Genomic DNA, 17,732 nt, shown 5'->3' on the forward strand with positions numbered 1-17,732 from the left:
AAACGGAAAACAGGCGCTTTTCGTTTGCCCTCGTTAACAGTTACAGCTCCAGCGAAACAGTAGCCTTCCTATAGTTTTAACCGGACTCGTCACCCATTTATGTATTTTAACAGATAACTACATGGCAGCGACAGGACGGAAGGACTCCTCTGGTAATGTAACGCTAGCTTTTAACTGCTTAATTTATCTGCTCTTGTTTACTGTTTACTACAGTACACCGTCGTGCTGGCTCTTCGCGGCACCTAAGCTCGTTTTTACCTGCTGTTTTGTGTCTATAAACAAATAGTTAGTTTAGACCTGAATAACATTGTTGTCTCTGTCGTTAGAATGTTTCTGCCCCGTAATCTTCTGGGCTGCTGAGGTTCAACAGTCTGTATCTCTCTCTCTCTCACACACACACACACACACACACACACACACAGAGAATTACGCTAACATCAGTTTTTTTTTTCCTCCGATGACTACATGTTTTAATCCTTGTCGACAAAATGGGATTTTCCTTCTCCTGCTCGATCAGACACATGATATACTGTATATTTAACTGTAAAAATAGTAACACAAGGCCTGGTAAGGGCGCTGTTTTACCGCAGAGCAGTAAAAACTAATAAATACTAATCAGATTTTTAACAAACTGTTTTTCTCCTAATTGTCCTGTCAATTAAAATAAACTTTTAAAAAAATGAGGGGAACTAGTTCATAAGAGAGCTGAAACAATTAGTAGACAGTTCATTAGTTCCGTGTTTTTTTTTTTTTCTTCAAGGTTTATGGCATTATAAACAGAAAGATCTACGCCTTTTGCATTTAATGCCTTTTGAATTTAACATGTCTTTAGGTTGCTTGAACTCATTCATCATATTCTCTGAGATGGATGGATGATGTGATGGTTGTTAACCTTGAAATATTTGACAAACTCTGCAAAACAGAAGATGATTGTTAGTTGCACCACTGTCTGTATTTTTTTAGGCTTAGCTTTAAATACATGTATTGCAGAGTGTAATTACTGGATTAGTAGCATCTTAAAATCAAATTAAATGCCTGATTAGGACTGATTGTGAAACCATCCCATGTACAAAATTTTAGCCATTGTGTGGCAGTGCCATTAAAAGCAGGATTCAACATAATCAGTGATAGTGTTCCCATTAGTCATAGTCTCAAGTTTACCTGTGAAGCAAACCTTTCTTTCAAGTCTGTGTTGTCACATTAAAGGAAGTTCATGGGGATCCGTAATTAAAGTAATACAGTAAGAAAGCAACAGTTGTGTTGTACACTTGTGCTCTACCACATTCCTGTGCTTTTAAAACTAAAAATAGGTGTGTGTGGATTGTGAAAGGGGACTTTTTTTTTAATTACTGACTATTTTGCAGCTTTAGATTACCAATATAAATCTGCTAAGAAATGATGCAGTGTTATTATAGATTAAAAACTCTGCAGTATATAAAGTGACTAAAATAACAGGACCCGTGAAGGAAAAATATTACTTTGGACCCTGAAGACCATCTCCTCAAACCCAGATCAGATGCTGCTCCATAAATCACCAACCCTCCCTTTTTTTTAACAGTCCTACCAGATCAGCATCCGAAGTCTTTCATGCATAGTCACGCTGAGTCTGTCTGATAAGCTTCTTACATGCATGGTTGAGTCTGTGCTTTCTGAGGGATTGTAGATGTGTATAAAGTGAAGCACAGCTCTAGCGAGAGTTTAGTGCTGTGGAGAATTTTCTAACCGATGGTGAAAGTCTATTTTTGACCTCAAGAGCAGAAATTTGTTAAACAGTGTTAACAGAAGTAATTTTTTTTGAGACTCAAGACATGGTTAAAAACTTGAAGTATGGAACTAAGCCCGACAAAAAACACTTACATGAATATTTGTGTTTCCCAGAGCTCTGAGTCAAATACAGAATAAGGAAACAATATGAGCAATAACTTAACGTTAAGGGGTCAGTTTACTAATCTAAAAGGATTTTTTTTTTTTTTTGCCCACACCTAGTGGTACCAAGTTATTTGTGTGCATAGATTGTAGTGTCATTTTATTGCACCCAGCTCAGGAACAAGTTTCATAGAAAATTAAAGTGTCAAAAATCTTCTTGGCTAGTTGAGTTTTTCACAACAGCAACTCAGCACAGTGGTTAGCATTGTCACTAGCATGAAAGCTCTGGATTTGTACCTGCTGGAACATTTTTCTGTGGATTTCCTTGTGTCTGTGGGTTTCGGCTAAAGAATGCATATTAGGCTTTAACTGGTGATTCCGAATTGTGTCTGTAGGTGTGGGTATGAGATTGTGTGGTTGTACTTACAAAACAACCTGGAACACAACTATCAGTGTTTCTGTTGTCATTTAAGATGTTACCTTTAACTTTGCTATAAGTAGAAGATTTTGACTCTCAACCTTTGGGTGGCCTTTTGCTGCGGACAGCTAGACTAGATCCAAATGCTGATACAGAGTTGTTGGCAGATTTACAGTTGCAGTAAGCGTTCTGATTGATAGAAAGACAGATGTATCAGTGTTTCCGTGAGCACAACAGGAGACGGTGAACCAGAAGAGCCAGATATTTCTATAGATTTCTGCAGCATCAGCAGCTCTCTCTATCAAGTGTCAAATGGGAAGGCACAGTCGGTGGCTGCGCCCACTTTTGTTTGTCTGATTGCTATCCGCCGTGACGATCGATCCACTCCTATGATCATAGATATGATTGAGTATTGCACCTTTTGTCTGCTTGAAATGTTAAGTGGTTGGATTCTTTCGGCTGCTTCTCATTCCTTCACCAAGGCATGCAGCACCTGTTAGTAAAGCCCTGCCTTCTTTGTTGCTGAGTTAGTAAAAACACAGTTTCAGTCATAATGTGTTAAAGCCAAGTGTTCATTGGGCTGTTAATCGTTTCATTTTAACAGCTAGAAATTCTCACAGGTTAATAGCAGGTGCTGCTTACTGCAGGAAGTGACCCTTACAAAGATGGCTTTGGTTTACCGCAGGTAACCACATGCAAATATCAAAAAAATCTCACTTTACAACTGATTTCCTGAATGAATTCATGTATTTTACTCAGACTTTGCTGTTCACTTTTTATCTGTAAGCAAAGTTACGACTTTAAAAAATGTAATAATTAAACTATACCGTTGCTTTGAATAAAACCCATTAACCTCGCTTGAAACAAAAAAAAAAAAAAAAAAAAAATGCAGATTGCTCCTTTAGCAGCCCCCTTTCACCTCAAAAAAAAGTCAATAGTGTCATAGTGTCTAATTTTCTGCCTGCATCAAAGAGTATATGTGAGATTAATAGTGGATTCTCTTCTTTTGAGGCTTCTTGTTTGTTTACATTTGTGTCACGGATAATTACTTGCAAAAAGAGGCCTTCCCTTCTAGTAACGGTAATCCTCTTACAAACTAAGTGAAGGAATATTGCGCGACAAATCCCTGGCCTCTTTCCAGACCTCTCTGTGTAACGTTATTTCGTGGAACTTTCTTCTTACAGGTAGTGCTGAGTAATATTGAACACTACAGGGATTACTCGTTCTGTTTAACTACCCATTTCCAAGGGACGGCTCTGCTAAGCTAGTGGTTTGCTCTGCTGACATCGGAGTCTAGTGGTAGGTTTTACCTTCCTAATTCAGCTGTGTATGTGATCTTGCACAAATAACTCACAGCAATCGATTAAATGACAGTAAAACACGTGACTTGCTCAGATTTATTGCCACTGTCATTTCCTGAGGATAAAGTGAGTGACCTCGTTCTCTGTTCCTTTCTTTACAACAGGCAGGGCAAGTGAGCCAAAAAACATGTGACAAGTATTAACCATAATTGGCTCTCAGTGTGTGAGGTGGGCCTTTTTTTTTTTTTTTTTTTCTTATAAAGCCAGCATTGAGCCATAACACATTGACCAGCCTTGTTTCTAGCAGTGATCTGTCTGACTTACCATACCAGGTTTAACAATCTTACCCCAAATTTAAAAATTCACTATTTTTGATGCATGCCAATGGCAGTACTGCGCGCACACAGTTATCCCAGTTATTGTCATTCAGTTTTTTGTTTTTCTACACCTTCGAAGTTTTATCAGAAAGAAAACAGATATGTTTTGATGCAGGTCTCAAATTTCTCCCCTCTTTCTCCTATCTGAATCAACTGTTGTACTCTGCCCAGTTCAAAGTCACTTCCTGCAGTACCGGCACCTAAAAACAAAATAATTTGCCACAAATGGTACCCCATACAAAGCTGTGACCTTTGTGTCTTATTTTATGTACAGTATGTTGTTTTATCATTCATTCCCAATTGAATTGTCTTATGTGTGTGCCTATAGCATTTAAAAGATGTTTAATCATAATGTGAACTGATGAATTTTTATGAAAATTTTTATGAGTATCTGAATGAATCACATCAAATAAAGTTATAGTTCGACCCAAAATTAATGGCTCCGTTCAGAGTACCGACCCAGTGGTTTTGCTCATCCCCACATCTACATCTTATGTGAACTATTACAGCACCACACTCTAATTCAGTGAGCTCTTTAGACCGACCCATTCTTTCACAAATGTTGGTAAAGGCAGACTGCATATTAAAGCCAAGTGTTCATTGGGGTGGTGTTCATTTAATTTTAACAACTAGAAATTCTCAGAGGTTGGTTACCGCAGGAAGTGACCCTTATGAATATGGCTTTGGTTTATTGCAGGTAACCACATGCAGATATCACAAACTCTCACTTTGCAACTGATTTCCTGAATGCATTTTACTCAGACTTTGCTTACAGATAAAAAGTTAAAAATGTAACATTTAAACTATAATGTTGCTTTGAATAAAACCCAGTTTCAGACTTCATAGCTAGGTGCTTGATCTTATGTACCTGTGGCAATGGGACTGAAAACACTTGAATTCAGAGATTAAGAGACTGTGCGGTCCATTATTTTTGTACATGTAGTGTATGTCTGTCAACCCACGGCTGAGCCTGTCATCGATATGTACTTGTGAGATAGCTGCATTCCAGAACTCTCCACTGGATGTCTTTTTGGATCTTTTTGGATTTGGAGTGTTGAGTCGTCTTCTTGTGTAACTTTTCTAGATATAACCAATGTTGTACAAGGAAAAAGTTAAATCTGGCATCATGTTTGTCTCATTTCAACCATAAAAACCCATCAGTAAACATGACGTAGCATTTAACTTTACATTTGTTTTATTAAAGCACCTTGTCATCATACTTGGGTTTGCTGTCACTTCTCTGTTCTTAGCTGTGTCTAACCCAGACTTCTTAGATTTATCAGCTCTTACCAGTCTCAGAAATCTGATACTTGATATATACAACAGTAATTAGCAAACACAAAACAGACTCTTTAGGAGTATAGATTTTCAGACTTGCAATTTCTCTTAGCAATCACGTACTTTTCTGTATATTCTTTTTAGAGAAAAAAGCATTACTGCTATACTATACTTAAAAACAACTTATTAATATGCAGCGTGATTTAAGAAACTACACCAAAGACTAAAATCAAGCCTAAAAGCATGCTGGTTAATTGAGAGCAACATTTTTCTTCCATGAGCCCTTGTAGGCTTAGAGTTAAACAGGTTAGGTATCATGTGTTGCAGAGTTGAGCTCATTCCAAGTGTGTGAGGGAACTTAGAGAAGCACAGCTAGAGAAAAAGAGACTGAATGAACACTACGAGAACTGAAGACAGTTTCCAAGAAAACTGTGATGCAGTCAGGAAGCTGATTCTAGAGGTCGTCCGTGTTAGTCAGAGGAAGATTAAATCAAGAGTTTTATACCTCCCCAAAGAGAGAATTTTATTTTTCAGAGCCAAATGCCAGTGACCAGCGTTGTACCGAGAAAATTAGAAAATGTACCGAGATGTGAAATTAATCTCAGGTCATGTGATGAGTACTTTCCTTTTAAACTACATGTTATAGTCACAACTGCTAGGTTGCACAAAAAAAGGATCTTTGCATAATCACTTCATTACCACAATGTATCTTTGCTTTGGGGTTTCCAAGCTTTAAGTTATTCATCTTTGTTAATTCACCACGATGGCATGTTAACATTTGTAAATTAGCAGATGTTACAAATAAAACACAGAGTACATATTAAGTTGCTGAAAATGCTTTTTAGTAATGCTGTGTTTAGTGAGAGTCCATGCAAGAGTTTACCAAAAGCTCAAATTGACTGCCCCACAGTGGTGGAGGAAAGGTCAGAAGTAATCACATCATTAGGATTCGTCCTGTGGTGAACAACAAGATTTTATGATGTGTTACTGACTGAGAGTCACAAGCTGGGATTGCAATAATGAATTAAAAACAAACAAACAAAAAAAAAACATGTCAAGTCTAAGTTGTGATAAAAAGAAACTAAAGTTCAGACGAAGTTGGACGTTGTGCGTGAGTGGCTTCACCTTTGTTAATATTGACAAATACCAGCCTTCCGATAAAATGCTCTGTTATGAGAATAATGAAAATGAGAACTGAAAGATCTGGCAGCGTGTTGTATTGACCAAAGTCTGCCTCAGATGAGCCATTTCATTTGTTGTCTTGCAAATAATCTATATTGAGTATTTAGTAGACATTATAGATTCACAGAGGAGCAAGTCTGAGCTCTAGAAACCTTTTGCATGTTTCACGGTTAGGATAGTGTGAGCAGAGGATAGGCAGAGGTGCGACGTAATGAAGTACAAATACTTCGCTCGCTCCTGCAACGCTCGCCCGGAGACCGGAAAGAGCTAGAGGAAGTTGTGGTTTACGATAGCGGCTGCCCGCCGGAACAGTGAGGAAAATAAGTGACAGAAAACGTAAAGCACAAAAAAGGTCTGCAGTTTGTCACACACTGTGTCTGCTGGCTAAAAGAACAGCTGCTGTGTTTTAAGGGAGAGCAAAGAATGAGAGATAACTTCCCTCAGATGGAGCCCGCACTTTTTTTTAAATTTTACTTGAGTACAGAACTTGAACCAGCACTTCAACTTTTACCAGAGTACTTTTTAACACAAGTACTTGTACTTCTACTTTAGTACAGAATGTCAGTACTTTGGCCTCCTCTGCTTATAGGCCAGTGGAATAATTTCTCTGTCTCTGAATTGAAGTCGTGATAAGAGTTTTTTTTTTTTTAAATCATGTTTTTGACTGAAATTTTTGAAAATTGCCATTCTTTTTTTTTTTCTTCTTTCTTCTAGCAGAGCAAAGACTGTCTTCGCCAGTGACTCACTGCGGCTCCACAGTCAGCAGCGCTGAGGATGACCATCCGATTAACAGTCATGACAGCAATTGTAACAACCACCGGTTTCCCGCGGCAACAGCAGGTCACTGGGTCCATGCTGGTGAGGAAGAGGAAGCTCTTCGCAGGAAGCTGAAATACTTCTTTATGAGCCCTTGTGACAAATATCATGCCAAGGGGCGCTATCCTTTTAAACTGGTCCTGCAGCTAGCCAAGATTCTTGTAGTCACCGCTCAGGTACATCATACATTATGTTTTAATACTGATTTATTTTTTGTGCTCTTGATTTGGATATATTTTGTCTCCAAATTGGTCACTGAGTCATATAGTTTAAATGAGTGTGTAAAATGTATTTATGGCCAGTGTGGATAAAAAAAAAATGCTAGCTAGAGGCCTGTAGAAGGCCTAGCGTTGTTAAATGAGAAACAGTTGTGGTTACTTGTTGCCTTTTTTTTTGCTTTCATTATTGTCTTTGGCACATTTTAAATTGTACTTATGCCACAGGCATTGTTTTCTTTCTCAGCCTAAGTTCAACTATAAGTCTGAATTTAAAATACAGCAGAAAAAGTATAATAATTAAAATTTAATGTATATGCATAATGAACATGCATTTCACTGTTAATTACTGAAACTGAGTATTTGCAGTTTTAAAACTTTATCTTTGTGGTGCATGGAGTCATATAATGAGACATATAAAGTTCAGCTGATGCAAAAGGTAGACTTGCACAGTGCTTTTTAATTAACTAAACTATTGGAGGGGGTATTTCAGATTAAAATACTTTTTTTTTTTTTGTACTAATTATTCGGGTGTTCTTTATTTCTTTGAGAAGGTTACAGTCGGAAACAGGTTTGTGAGGTCTAGAAACACAAAGAACATCGTGCTCTTTAATGTCATACCTGCTGTCTTTAAGGTGTATCTGGAATGCAACGCCTAAGAGTTTGTTTTGGTTTTATTTTCCTTGTCACAACTTTTCATTGTCCTGATATCACGCTTTATAAGCATCCTGTCTTTGCTGCAGTTGGTGCTGTTTGGCCTCAGCAACCAGGTGGTGGTGACCTTCAAGGAGGAGAATACTATGACCTTCAAGAACATCTTCCTCAAGAACTACGATGAGTCCTTAGATGACTCCTTTGCTGTTTATACACAGGAGGATGTCTATGACCACATCTTCTATGCCGTGGAGCGGGTAAGAATTTTTTTAAATTGATATGTGTAACCATTTAAAATATGAACGATTAACAAAAATCTGATTGACCACAGCGTGAAAACTACCTGCTAAAACTGGTTTTCAGGATCGTTCAGGTGTGTAGTTTGTTTCAATGTATCCTCCAGCCAAACACTGCATAGCAAATAGATGAGTTATTCATTACTCATCTGTCATTAAGTCTTATAGACCTAGGTTTGACTGCATAAATATGTATGGAGTAAAACCTGTTTCATTAGTCCATTAGGCCAAATGCATTACTGCTTTAGCTACTAGAGAAGAAAGGAACTGTTGAAAAGCACTTGCAGCCATATTGAAGTAGATCTGCACTCAGTAGGTCAGATGTACTGCTCCCTTCCTGTTTCTCTGCCTGTGCTTTCACATTAATTTCAGTGTTACAACCAGATGATTTGTGGTATGAACGAGGCTAAAAGGGAGATTCTGGGGATATGAATAATATCAGAAGTCACAGTAAATCAAAGGAAATGAATAAAACTTCAGTGTTTGTACCAGGTTAAGTAAAGTATGTAATTAAGTACAATGTATCTGCTAGTTTAAAAATTTTAAGTGTGGGGCAAAGTGGTGGACGGGTTAATAATGTCAGACTTAGATGAAGTTATAAGGAAGAAAAAATAAAACTTGAGTCACTGTTTCAAAACCTCAGTTGGGTGTTGTTGTAATGGCCTCCCAGAAACTGCCAACAAACCTTCAGTGATCCTTTTTATTCTTTAAAAAAAAAAAAATCACTGACCAACAGTTGAGCCACTGTTAGTCAGTGATGATATCACATTATTTGTCTGATAACTAGAAGACAAAGGGCAGAAGCTACACATGCAGTACAAACAAAAGGTTTAGCTGGTCAGTTGTAGAAAGCTGACAGCATCAAATCTGACAGTTTTTGTGAACGTGTTTCCAGACAGCAAGTTTTCCCCTAACGTCATTCCCCTGAAGTTCTGTGTTGAACTTTCAGTGTTGTATTGACCATAGAGATTTTGTTAGCTAAGAGTTATGTGACCTGTTTCTGTGCAAGTTTGCTTTCTGTTCGGTTTATACAACCTTTTCTCAGTTATTCTAATCTCATCTTTTTCCAAGTATCTGGCCTTATCAAATACCACAGTGGGACGCTATGCATATGTCTACGATGTTGGCGTGAATGGCAGCGCCCTCTCACTCTGCCAGCAATACTACAAGAAGGGACACATCGACCCCGCCAACGACACCTTCAGCATTGACCCCCGTGTCATCAAAGGTAGGGTACATGGATGACACTGTACACTGTACTGTGTTATTCAACAAGGCTAATGGGAACTGAAAGCTGTCCTCAGCACTGCGGAGTGCTATTGCGTGAACTTCTTCTTGATGTGACAAGTTGTTGGTTCTGTGAAATGATGGTTCACATTTAGTGGTGTGTGGGGTGCATGTGAACAACTTATGCAAAAGTAAAATTAAGTGTAGTTTCTTGGTCGCATTATTTAAAGCACACCAAAAGCAGGAGAACCAGATGAAGAAAGACCTTCCACAGAAAGTGTTTGAGGACCCGATTTCATACAAGTTAGAGGTCAAGCAGAGTGCAGTTAATTGCAGACTGTCCATGGTTGCACCATGGTTGTTGCCTGAGGGGGATGTCACAAGCTCCTCTCTCACTTCAAAAAAACTCCCCAGACTATTTAAATAAATTGTTTAAATGACTAATGTCGGGTCATTTTTGTCACTGGAAATTCTCATGATTTTGACAAGTCATCGCTGTTTTAATAGGTCATAGCATGCACAACTAATCATATTTTGGATATAATAATATGCTAACAAAACAAACTCTGCAAAGCAACAATCAGTGTACTGACATTTGGAACTGAAATACGTATATCAATTACAGATAATTTCTTACCTTAGATGTTAATTGACAAGAAGCTCTGTGAGAGCGCAGCTCACTCTCTGGGCAGCATTTACGCTTCATGGAATAGTTTTGTTATTTTGTGTATATTAATTCTAGAAAACTTCATTTCATTCATTTAGTCCAATAAGCTGTATTATCATTACTACTATTTTTATCCTCTTTTACCCCCTCTTCTGTGGGACCAGTGTGGAGGTAGTGTTTAGCGGCTTTTGTATCTGAACTTTTCATAATTTTTACTCCTCAATAGGCTAGTTTTGATTTCAGTAATATTTGGGGGAGGGGATGGAAAGCTCTGGTGGGCCGGATGTGGCCCGCAGGCCATCAGTTGACATTCACTGGTATAGGATATCCCTGCTTATGAAGAGAAGTTATAATTATTGATAATTATTTGATAATTACTTGTGTTTAGTCATAATATAGTTTCTATAATTGCTACCAGTCACCAGCTTTTCTCTACATATTACCTCATTTATGTGTCATAATGATAAGTCCTGTCAGGGAAGGTGCTGCATGCCCTCAGTTTCCTCATGTCAGTGTGTGCTTGATTCAAATGTTTTCAACCTTAAGATCAACAGTGGAAAAAGTATTGAAAAAAGTTTCTTTTGTATTTCGTTGTGTTCAATATATCTAAAATTAAAGTAAAAATAAGTTGTTGTTGTTGTTGTTGTTGTTGTTTTTTTGTTTTGTTTTGGTTTTTTTTAAAGTAACTCCATTGAATGCCAGTAGTTACTCAGCACGACATTCTTCTCAATCTTTAGAGTGTGTTGGTGTGAACCCCATGACGGTCCCCCCAGCTTTGCTCACAAGCAGCTACAAGAACTTTACACTCAAGTTCCACAAGTAAGGCTTCATTTTTCACATGGCTTCGTCTTCTCCTCGTTTCCCCTCTGCTGACAACATTATCTGTGTGGTATCTGATGATCACATATCTGCTGTGAAGACACACACAAACAGAGAAAAGCATGTATACAAGAACAGTGACTCAACTGTTACTGGTCACATAAAAACACACAGATATGCATCATGTTGTGTTTCTTGTCCTGTGTCGTGTGTGTCGCTGATAATTATTTTTAGTCACAATGGTGACATCATTAAAAATGTGTTGTTTTGGTGTTTTATCTGTTTTTCCATCTTCTTTTTTTTTTCCCCCCAAGGTTGATTAATGTTACCATAGAGTTCCAGCTGAAGGCCATCAATATCCAGACTATCATCAACAACGAGATACCGGACTGCTACACTTTTTACATAACAGTGAGTTAAACACTTGAAGACACACAACATGCTTGAGATGCTTGAGATAATGGATGATGGTTTGGTTAGAGCCTGGCTTGTGGCCAGAGAATACTTTGAGTCATTATTTCACTTCTACTGCTGCTAGAAAAAAAAGGTTGCAGATCTGCTATGGGGGAGGCTCAGAGGTTGAGCAGGCGACGATATACATTTACCACGTGGTGGTGTGGGAGGTGCAGGTTGGAGTCCCGGCCTGTTGACATTTCCCACATGTCTCCCCCCCTGTATCCCTCCCCCCGATTTCCTGTCTTTCTCCACTGCATCTATCGAGTAAAGCCATGAAAGGCCAAAATAATAATAATAATAATAATAAAAGATCTGACCATGTATGACTTTAAAGAGAATTTTTAAATGAAGGGTAGCAAGAATAGTGGCAATGGGCAAGTAAAGGCTAGTTTTTAAAATCCTAGCTGCTACGTTCTGGACCTGCTGAAGGCACGGTAGGGAGGATAGAGTGGAGCACTTGAAAGGAAGTTACATTAATAAAGATGTGAGAAAAAGAGAACGTGTACTTAAAGTGGAAATAAATAAACTGCACTTACTGCAGCCCCTCAGTTCATTCACTATAGGTGTCAGTTTACTCCTCAGTTCTGGTTGGCTGTCGCACACAAACAGAAGGTTTGAACAATTAAAGATACCCGCTCTCTTCAGCATCATACAGAGCCAAGAGTAGAAGCAACTGTCAAACTGAAGCCTGAGTTTTTGGCTTATCGGGACTGCCTGCACACATGCTGACCTCATTAACCCTAGAATACTACCATGAGTTTTGTAATCACCCGACGTTAGTTTTCTAGAGTTAAGCAAATATTTGAACTGTTTGTTTTTTCTCCTCTTTTACAGATAGTTCTGGATAACAAGGCTCACAGTGGCAAGGTGAAGATCCACTTAGATAACCAGGCTTCAATAAAGGAGTGCAAAGACCCGAGCATCTCTGGACAGGGTGAGAAAACAGAAAAGAAGAGCTGTTCTTTAGTGGTAAGGGGAATACTGCAGCAGTAGTACAGCAAATAAAAGGTGACACCACTGATTAAACCCAAAACATGTAAGCAAAGATGTCATAAAAACACAGTGTTGAACGTTGTTTATAGTTTGTAATAGTGAACCAGCAGCAAATTATAATGAGTGAAATTATTTGTACAGCAATGCAAAGCAGCAGGTTTAGATTGCAGCCATAAAGAAGAGTGAGCTCACAGCATTTTCTTTCTCTCTTCTTTAAACCTCCAGTTCAGACATACGCACGCTTGGCGTTTGATATTGTTGTGCTTCTGATGTGCATGCTGTCACTGATGCTGTGTGGACGCTCCATAATAAGAGGCATCATACTGCAAAAGGTAAGGAAAATCCAAAGGAAATTATACGACAGATTAGGAGCTTTAAATACAGATTTACTATCACCTGGGGCCTGTCACATGTGTCCGAGGCGCAGATTATTCCAGCAGCTTATTCTAACCTTTAAAAGCTCTTCTAGAATAAATTTGTGAAAGCTTTTATTTGAGTCTCATCAACACTTTGGAAGTTATGTTGTCCTTTGTGCAAGCATGATGCAAATCCACCAGTCTATGCAAAATCAGGCTGGGAATGCAAAGCTAAAAATGAATGGGTGACTAAAAAGAAATTAAATTTTTTCCCACTATTTTTATTTTTATTTCACAATATTTTTCAGACTGAGGATTATTAGTGTATTGTAATTTAAAATTTAATATCTGTAATTAATATACACCAATGCATAATTGATGAAGACCTGTTTTGGTCCTCTTTCTGTCTCTGTTCTTCAGGAGTTTGTGCAGTTCTTCAGGCAAACTCTGGATCGTAAAGTGTGCTTTGCAGACCGGCTTGAGTTTATCAATGGCTGGTATATTCTCCTCATCATCAGTGACATCTTTACCATCACTGGAAGTTTCATCAAAATCGGCATTGAGTCTAAGGTCTAATAACTTGTTGTTTTTTTTGTTTTTTTTTAGTCTAACATGTACATGTGGATATAGCCCTTTTTAAAATAGTCAGCATTAAGTTATCATGCTGTGTGTTTGTTGTCCAGCTCATTCCATTCTTTTTCTCAAACAGAATATATCCTCCTATGACCTCTGTGCCATCCTCTTGGGAACTTCCACTCTGTTAGTGTGGGTGGGAGTCATTCGCTACCTCACGTTCTTCCAAAAGTACAACGTAAGTCGCAGATGCACTGGTGCATTTTTTTTCTGCTAATGTTGTTGCTTGCTGCTGAGTTAATAGCTTGTCAGAAAGTGAGAAAATGTTCCTCCTGTGGGTTGATGTAATGTAGGAAGTCATTTAATCTGGTGTCCCTGCCCTCTCTCATGTTGTAATTTGATCTGTGTCATGTTTCTCCACCTCTCTGCTGCAGATCCTAATCGTGACACTTCGAGCAGCTTTCCCCAATGTGATTCGGTTCTGCTGCTGTGTGGCCGTCATCTATCTGGGCTACTGCTTCTGTGGCTGGATCGTCCTGGGACCATACCATGTCAAGGTGAATAAAATGTGGAAAGAAAAAAAAATGAAACAATGTTCAAAACTGCTTTCCATTTGAATTATACGTTTTTCTTTCATTTTTTTTTTTTTTTTTTTTAGTATCAACTACATGAGTACAATGTTGTATGAGTCACTTTTGCCATCAAGAGTTAACACAAAATGCACACAGAGGTTTTTTTTTTTTTTCTTTTCTTTCTAATGTAGTTCAGTCACACAAATGCCATCCTGCCATTCTAGTAATAACATTTAAGATGTGTAACAGGGAAGATCATGAAACTGTTTTGGACTTCCTTCTTCCTTTTGGACATTTCCCCGTCCACTGAAGGTAAACTTGTGAAGCTTTAATACCTTTTAATAATTTCTTTTACAGTTCCGCTCTCTGTCCATGGTGTCCGAGTGTCTGTTCTCCCTGATTAACGGCGATGACATGTTCGTGACGTTCTCATCGATGCAGGAGACCAGTCTTCTAGTGTGGCTGTTCAGCCAGGTTTACCTGTACACCTTCATCTCCCTCTTCATCTACATGGTGCTGTCTCTCTTTATTGCTCTCATCACAGGAGCTTATGAGATGATCAAGGTAGGAGCTTGCTGCACATAAAGAGGATCAGTTTATTTACAGTCTGGAGCATCACATGCTTTATAAAGAACTCCTATACGTGTTATCGGTAGTTTCCAAACAGTCATTTCTGTAACTGCTACAAAGACACAGGAGGATTTTTTGTTTTAATATATATAAATAAATAAATTGATTTCTACAGCACCAAACGCAAGAACCAATCCACATCACAGACCTGCATGCCTTCATAGCAGAGTGTACGGATACGCCGAACTCTGGGAAGTTCAGAGGTCTGGAGCCTTCACCTTGCTCCTTCTGCTGCTATGACAGGTGAGTGGGTCTCCTATGACCCCCTGAAGTGCTCCAACAGTTACATCATTCGCAAAGCATGCAAACAGATATTTTCTTTTTTATTAACATAAATTAACATGATACAAATTTCATAAAGAAAAAAGTTATAAATAGGAGAGCCAAACTTATTAAACAGCCACAACAGTATTTTTTACGATCTCAGTGTTTGAGGCATTTATTTACATTTAGGGTCACTAATTTTATAGACTGAAGGTAGGAACACTTCCACAAAGGATACACCCATGTGTCCTCGATTATAGCTCAGGAATGAGATGAGAAGACAGAAATTCGAGGAATAAAAAAAAGCCACAGGCCAGAACACCCATTAAAATAATAATATTAGAAAGAAATGCTTAGTTTGGCCAGCAGAGGGAGCAAATGTCAGTAGGCTCATTATCACAGTGCCAATATTTTTTCATTTATTAAAAAAAAATTCTTAGATATAACTAACATGCCTGATTTGATTCATGTGAGCACCTTTTGTTGAATATCAGATTATTTCCTGTCTGCTTCTCTGCTGTTACTGTCAAAATGAAAGTTTGAAATTATTATTATTGAGAACATTTAACATCATATCGCATCAAAAATACTACATCTATGAGTATTTAGTTATTTTTGTTAATATCTTTAAGGTATTTTTTAAAATATTACCATTAAGAAACTGTAGTTATTGAGATAATAATATAATATAAAAATATATAACTGCACTAAATCATCATATGAGTCATCAGGCCTTATTTTCCCCCCAGAACAACCACATATGAAGATGTCCTGCTTGTGAACTGAAGTTGACCTCACTGACCTCTGACGCCTCACTAGCTACCCCTGCTGACCAGTGGGGCACACTGCACACTCCCAACACCCAGCGTCTCTGTGTATCTGGGTCAAACCGCAGGACTGCTCCAAAGTGGGAGTTGCGATCGTCTGGAATTGCACTCTTTAGTAGAGATATGGAACAACAGCCTTCTTCTTGACCCTTTTAAATTTATGGAGAAAAAAAACTGTTGGCTGATGAAGAGGAAGAGGAAGACTAATGCACAGACATTTCTCTTGTTTTTTAGTTTGTTTTTTAAATAAAATTCAGTATTTTTTTTTTCTTATACATTTTATGCTCATCCAGGCTAAGAATTCTTATTAGGAGACCATCTAAGTGCAAGTGCCATGATAAGGACATTTGAAGTATTTCAGATCAGTTAACTCCTGAGTATGGGACTAAAATGAGATATTTATAAATCTCCCAAATCATATTCAAGAACATTTTATTGTACAGAACTCATTGTTTGTTTTTTAAATAACATAATGTTCCTATAATGCCTTTTTAATAGCGCTCTAAAACTACTTTCCATTTAACACTAGAATAATTTTCTTTTAACAGAGTCAGAGATTCAGAAACATCAGGAAACGGGACCACAGGGGTCGTACAGTGTGAGGTCTCAGACGTGGGATTGATTTGTTTTCTTTGTGAGCTGCACATTCAGTATAAAGTTTCAAACTGTGTCATTAGCTTCAGCTCTGCTGCATCATGCTGCCTTCGAATGTAGGTCTTAGTTTAGTTTTTATTGCTTCGCTTTCTATCAGTAGTGCTCAGGATAATGGGATGCATTTGTTCACTAACAAAGAACTCAGCCTGTGCTTGGCTGCAGTTCCTTCTCCAGTCCGTTCTTTAATGAAGCCAAAGTATTAAAAAGAAACCCAGACTTCATCCAGCGTATCAAAGCTAAAAGGATTTCACCCGTTTATCAGCTACGTTGACGGCCATTAACAAATTGGATCTGACTTGTTTTAAGCACAATAAATAGTTTAAAGTAAAACTGAGTCTGATTTGGGAGAAATAGTGAAGGAAAAAACAGAATGTCCTGTTTTAGTGACTTTCTCTGCTTTTTTTTGTTTGTTTGTTGTCTTCATAATTGTGTCTAAAACTGTGGCTCAGCGACTTGATCTTTAGTAGAAACTTGAGTAATGTATCTTTGTTTTTCTTTGTGTCACAAAAAACGCACAATAGTTAATGGAGGGAGGATCTCTGGATCATGAAGGAGTAGGTTAATGAAGAGTAAGATGATTTTTCAGCCTTTTCATTTTCTGTCTAAAACACCAGCAGAGTAAATTGTAAACTAAATATGCTGATGGATTTACATGGAAATCATATCTAAATTATATTTAACTTTAAATGTTGTGACAAACATGCATATCTTATTTTTTACCTAGTGTTTGATAGTTTTTTTAAGATACAGATTGCCTGCTCTTGAACTGTACTTGTGAGGTACAACACACAGTATGAGTTGTCATAAAGCCATGTGCTTGTTGTCAAATATATTGCCAAATCTACTGATTAAAGTTTCCCAATCTGATCTACAGCAACTAACTGTCTGGTGCAGTTCCATTTAACTACCAGTAGAGGGAGGAAGTAATTCATGTGTCTGGATGCTGATTCACACAGGTTTGCTCCAACTGTAAAGTTTTTTTTGTTTGTTTTTTAAACTCCGTCAAGGAAGCTGTATGATTGCTTGTGTTTTTCGATTTTTATTTAGTTTTTTCTATTTTCTTTCTTTAAAAAAAAAAAAAAGTAGGATTATTCAAAGTGATTGATGGATATTGATGGGCACCTCTCGCGCTAAGACAGCTGGGATAGACTCCACCCCCACCACAACCCTGAATTGGATGAGCGGTAGAAAATGGGTGGATGAGTCTTCAAAAATATATATCAAATTCAAAATTAGAAAAACTAAGAGAGATTCTGATATTCTCAATAAAATAAAATAATATATGCTACCC

General features: G+C 37.9%; 1 protein-coding gene across 2 annotated transcripts; it reads left to right on the forward strand.

Moving 5' to 3' along the window:
• mcoln1a (mucolipin TRP cation channel 1a) lies at window positions 1-17,318 on the forward strand. Of its 2 annotated transcripts, none has more exons than XM_030726825.1 (14): window positions 1-152; window positions 7,137-7,414; window positions 8,197-8,364; window positions 9,475-9,631; window positions 11,035-11,116; window positions 11,431-11,527; window positions 12,407-12,506; window positions 12,791-12,897; window positions 13,342-13,491; window positions 13,631-13,732; window positions 13,929-14,051; window positions 14,424-14,630; window positions 14,812-14,939; window positions 15,710-17,318. In XM_030726825.1, the coding sequence occupies exons 1-14, from the start codon at window positions 122-124 to the stop codon at window positions 15,744-15,746; spliced, it is 1,767 nt and encodes a 588-aa protein (XP_030582685.1). In that variant the 5' UTR covers window positions 1-121; the 3' UTR covers window positions 15,747-17,318. The 2 variants fall into 2 exon arrangements, with proteins under 2 accessions (XP_030582685.1, XP_030582694.1); XM_030726834.1 differs by having other exon boundaries at window positions 7,140-7,414.
• The last annotated feature ends 414 nt before the right edge of the window (window positions 17,319-17,732 follow it).

Source organism: Archocentrus centrarchus, chromosome 1 (assembly GCF_007364275.1).
Source record: "Archocentrus centrarchus isolate MPI-CPG fArcCen1 chromosome 1, fArcCen1, whole genome shotgun sequence".
NCBI lineage: Eukaryota > Metazoa > Chordata > Actinopteri > Cichliformes > Cichlidae > Archocentrus > Archocentrus centrarchus.

Bases quoted from the DNA above. Each gene is read 5' to 3' on its own strand.
- mcoln1a (XM_030726825.1), top strand. From the start codon at position 122: ATGGCAGCGACAGGACGGAAGGACTCCTCTG. The intron at 11,528-12,406 runs GTGAGTTAAACA...CCTCTTTTACAG, and splicing joins GCTACACTTTTTACATAACA to ATAGTTCTGGATAACAAGGC. The intron at 13,733-13,928 runs GTAAGTCGCAGA...TCTCTGCTGCAG, and splicing joins CGTTCTTCCAAAAGTACAAC to ATCCTAATCGTGACACTTCG.